We start from the raw sequence: 3,494 nt of genomic DNA, 5'->3' as shown, positions 1-3,494 counted from the left end.
ACGTGACACTCAACAGCTGAATTACACATCACATGTGAAGGAAAACAGGTTAAAACTGACATGAGAATAAAGAAAACTGTGTGTCAGGATCAGAAATGCATAGGTCAGAGGTCAAACAGCTTCATTTAATACACACAGACAGGCCCTTTAATGAAAATGTGCTTCACGTGACACTCAGTAGCTGAATTACACATCACATGTGAAGGAAAACAGGATAAAACTGTCTCAAGGTGAGAAATGCAGAAAAGCCAGAGATCCTAATGACTTTGTTTATAATTAACCGTGCAGATATCGAAGTTTAATTTATTTTTATACTTTTAAATACTTTTAAACGAATGAAGTTAATAAACACAACAATATATACAATATGACGAAAATTAATTAATTAATTAAAACGTACACTTAGAGGTTTGCTGGAGTATTGGTCTGATTAATCTATACAATCACATTAATAAGACGTTTCGTTTTTTCAAAATAAAAGCCCCGCGCTTCAACTTTCTGTTTACTTACATGTGGCATCGATTTAAACAAATTAATTGTAATAATTGATTTAATTCATTGCTTTTTATATTTAACATTGATTGCTCAGATTGTTGAAATGAAATAGACAAAATAAAAATAAAATGTTATATTTGATAATTAAAGACACTGTTAAAACGATTGTGTAGAAAAATCGTTTAAAGATCATTATATCATTAGATCGTAAAGACTAATTGTTTTTTATATTTAACATTGATTGCTCAGATTGTTGAAATGAAATAAACAAAATAAAAATAAAATGTTATGTTTGATAATTAAAGACACTGTTAAAACGATTGTGTACAAAAATCGTTTAAAGATCATTATTATCTAAAGATCATTATTATTCTTTTGGTTTAGTTTTAATTAGTTAATAAGTACTTTAAATTATTATGTTGTTTTTATCATTTTATTTTTGATTGTTTTGTTTCCATTTATGTCCTGTATATATATATATATATATATATATATAATGCTTGTTAAAGTGACAAATATTTAGAAAAAAGAGGACAAGTTAAACTTTTGCTAAATAAACTTTAATATTTAGAAAACTTTAATATTTTAAAAACTATATAGAACAACACAACATTACAACACAAATGGAAGCAACAACAACAACAACGCCATCAGAAAGAATGGAACATTTTAACATAGAACCATATACAAATTTACATTTATTCCCCTATTTACCCTTTCTCCCCTCCAGAGTTGCCTTGACCACTTTTCTGGTCAGGTTGGCGTTAGCCAGTCCAGAGAGTCTGTAGGATTTGGAAACCCTATGAGGGGATTTCCTTGGGTTCAGAAGTCTCTTGCGCAAACTGGGCGGTATCTTCAACGGTGACAGGAACACCACTGCTCTCCGCCTTTTCAACGCAGAGGTCCTGACACCCAACCTCAGTTTTGCCTGCTTGGAGGCGTTCAGTTTTCTGACAGGCGTCGCTGAGAAAGATGGCTCTGGGGTGGCGGTCAGCTCGGAGGAAGACGGCTCTGGGACGGCGGTCGAATCTGAGAATGACCGCTCTGGTACGGCGGTCGGCTCTGAGAATGATGGCTCAGGGGCGGCGGTCGGCTCTGAGAAAGATGGCACTGGGGTGGCGGTCAGCTCGGAGGAAGACGGCTCTGGGACGGCGGTCGAATCTGAGAATGACGGCTCTGGTACGGCGGTCGGCTCTGACAATGATGGCTCAGGGGCGGCGGTCGGCTCCGAGAAAGATGGCTCAGGGGTGGCCGGCTCCGCGTCAGAGCTGGCTGACTCTGAGGAAGCCGGCTCCGGTGATGCTGCCTCCGCCGGCGACTCAGACTCTGGTGACGTCGGACCAGGGCAAGACGACGCGGGGGATGACTGAGCTAGGGCGCTGGGGAACTCTGCCAAGCTCTGTAAAGTAAAAAGCGCACGAGAGAGAGAAAGCGGTCAGTGACAAGTCGATCCAAAGCATCAATGACGCAAAAACACCAAAAACTTAATAGAAGAACTCACCTCTTCGGACTCCAGTGCCGACACCCCAGACTCCTGATATGGCACCGTTTCGGCTTCCTCCGAGCTCGTGCTGCCAGGAGTCAGGGAGAAGCAGGGCGATTCAGCCCTCTGCTTTTTAGACCTCTCTAAACCACTCATTTTGCCCTTGCGCTTAATGGGCCTTTTTCGTGCCGCCAACGTGTCGTCTGCCCTGGTCGGCGAGGCCTCGACACCCTCCAACGCCTCCTCAAACAAACGGCGGTGTTCCACGGCCTGCCTCGCGTTTAGGTTCACGGCGTAGAACTTGTCGGCCGTGGAAGTATCGTGGCACATGAACTGTGCCACTTTCTGCCGGCTGTCTGTGCCATGGCTGTTTTTTGCCTGCGGAAGAGAGAAGAACACAGCATGTCGGTAATTAGGGACAAGCGATCGTTCGACGATGACCGAGGTAACGCGGGCGTTCTCAACACTTACGTGGGTGGCAATGGAAGTCCGTATGTCAGTGAAGGTCGGCTTCCCCGGCAGTCCCATCGACACCCAAGCCCCCTGAAAATAATTGTTTAGGTTTTTGCAGGGATTGGGTGTCGATGTATAGAAGAAGTACCGGGCGCTCGGCCCACCCACCAGTCCGTCCCGCAGCCGGAGAAGGTGCCGGAACCACCCGTACTCCTCGCACGTCAGCGACAGCTGGGCCGGGCCGAACGCCTGGTTTGTCTTGTGCAGCGCAACCTGCGGAAAAACAGGGAAACGAGACACGCTTAGAAAAGTGTGTAGCCAGATGCAACCATCCGGTACACGCTAGGGAAAACACTTACGTTGATGAGGAAGGCGCTGGTGCTGGATGACCTGGTGGCCTGCTCCACCTCCTGGATAGTTAGGTTTTGAAACACCCCACAACGGTGGCCGTAGATTGAGGCGAAGAAGGCCGTCAGGTAGCCGTAAAGCATGAACTGCGTTTTCTGGTTGCTGTCTTTCTCCAGTTGATCTGTGGAAACAAACACACACATAAACTAAACCAAGCAGCTCAGAAATAATAACGAAATGGTTAGCGACGTCAAGTATTATTACCGAGGAGCCGCGGGATTCCCTTCTTGGCCTCCTCCCGGCAGCGACGGAGCACCACTTTGGGAATGAGCCGGCCTTCCTTGGCCTGCTTCACCCCAATTTGGTGCATTGTGACCTTCCTCTTGAGGGACTTCAGCAGGGTCCGTACCTCCCGCCGGATCCTGAGCATGGCCTGCTTTGACAGGCGGCAGGTCAGCGGAGAGGTTTCCGACATGTAGTCCAGGAACTGGGCAACATTCTTTAAATAATGGTCCACTGTGGTTTCAGCAATGTGGGCACCCCTGAGGACGCTGACCCACCTGTAGACACGCGAACAGCGAAAGAGAGAGAGAAACAAAAATGTAAAGCAAGTTAGTTGGAGCCTGCCGACATCGACCCGGCGACGGAACGAGCGGGGCGCAACTTACTTTCAGATCCTCTCCGGGTCATCCATGAACAACATGGTGGAAAGCTT

The 3,494-nt window shown here is 46.1% G+C and overlaps 1 protein-coding gene across 1 annotated transcript; it reads right to left on the bottom strand.

Annotated features, from left to right (window-relative positions):
• Positions 1–1,023: 1,023 nt before the first annotated feature.
• On the bottom strand, positions 1,024–3,467 carry LOC130563024 (translation initiation factor IF-2-like). The gene is made up of 5 exons (XM_057348423.1): positions 3,044–3,467; positions 2,791–2,960; positions 2,450–2,704; positions 1,997–2,356; positions 1,024–1,894 (listed from the first exon to the last, which is right to left on the bottom strand). The coding sequence occupies exons 1-5, from the start codon at positions 3,252–3,254 to the stop codon at positions 1,202–1,204; spliced, it is 1,689 nt and encodes a 562-aa protein (XP_057204406.1). The 5' UTR covers positions 3,255–3,467; the 3' UTR covers positions 1,024–1,201.
• Positions 3,468–3,494: the final 27 nt, after the last annotated feature.

This window comes from Triplophysa rosa, linkage group LG12, assembly GCF_024868665.1.
Source record: "Triplophysa rosa linkage group LG12, Trosa_1v2, whole genome shotgun sequence".
In the NCBI taxonomy this organism is placed as follows: domain Eukaryota; kingdom Metazoa; phylum Chordata; class Actinopteri; order Cypriniformes; family Nemacheilidae; genus Triplophysa; species Triplophysa rosa.
Note: the sequence above shows the minus strand (reverse complement) of the source record. Positions and strands in the feature narration are given on the sequence as shown.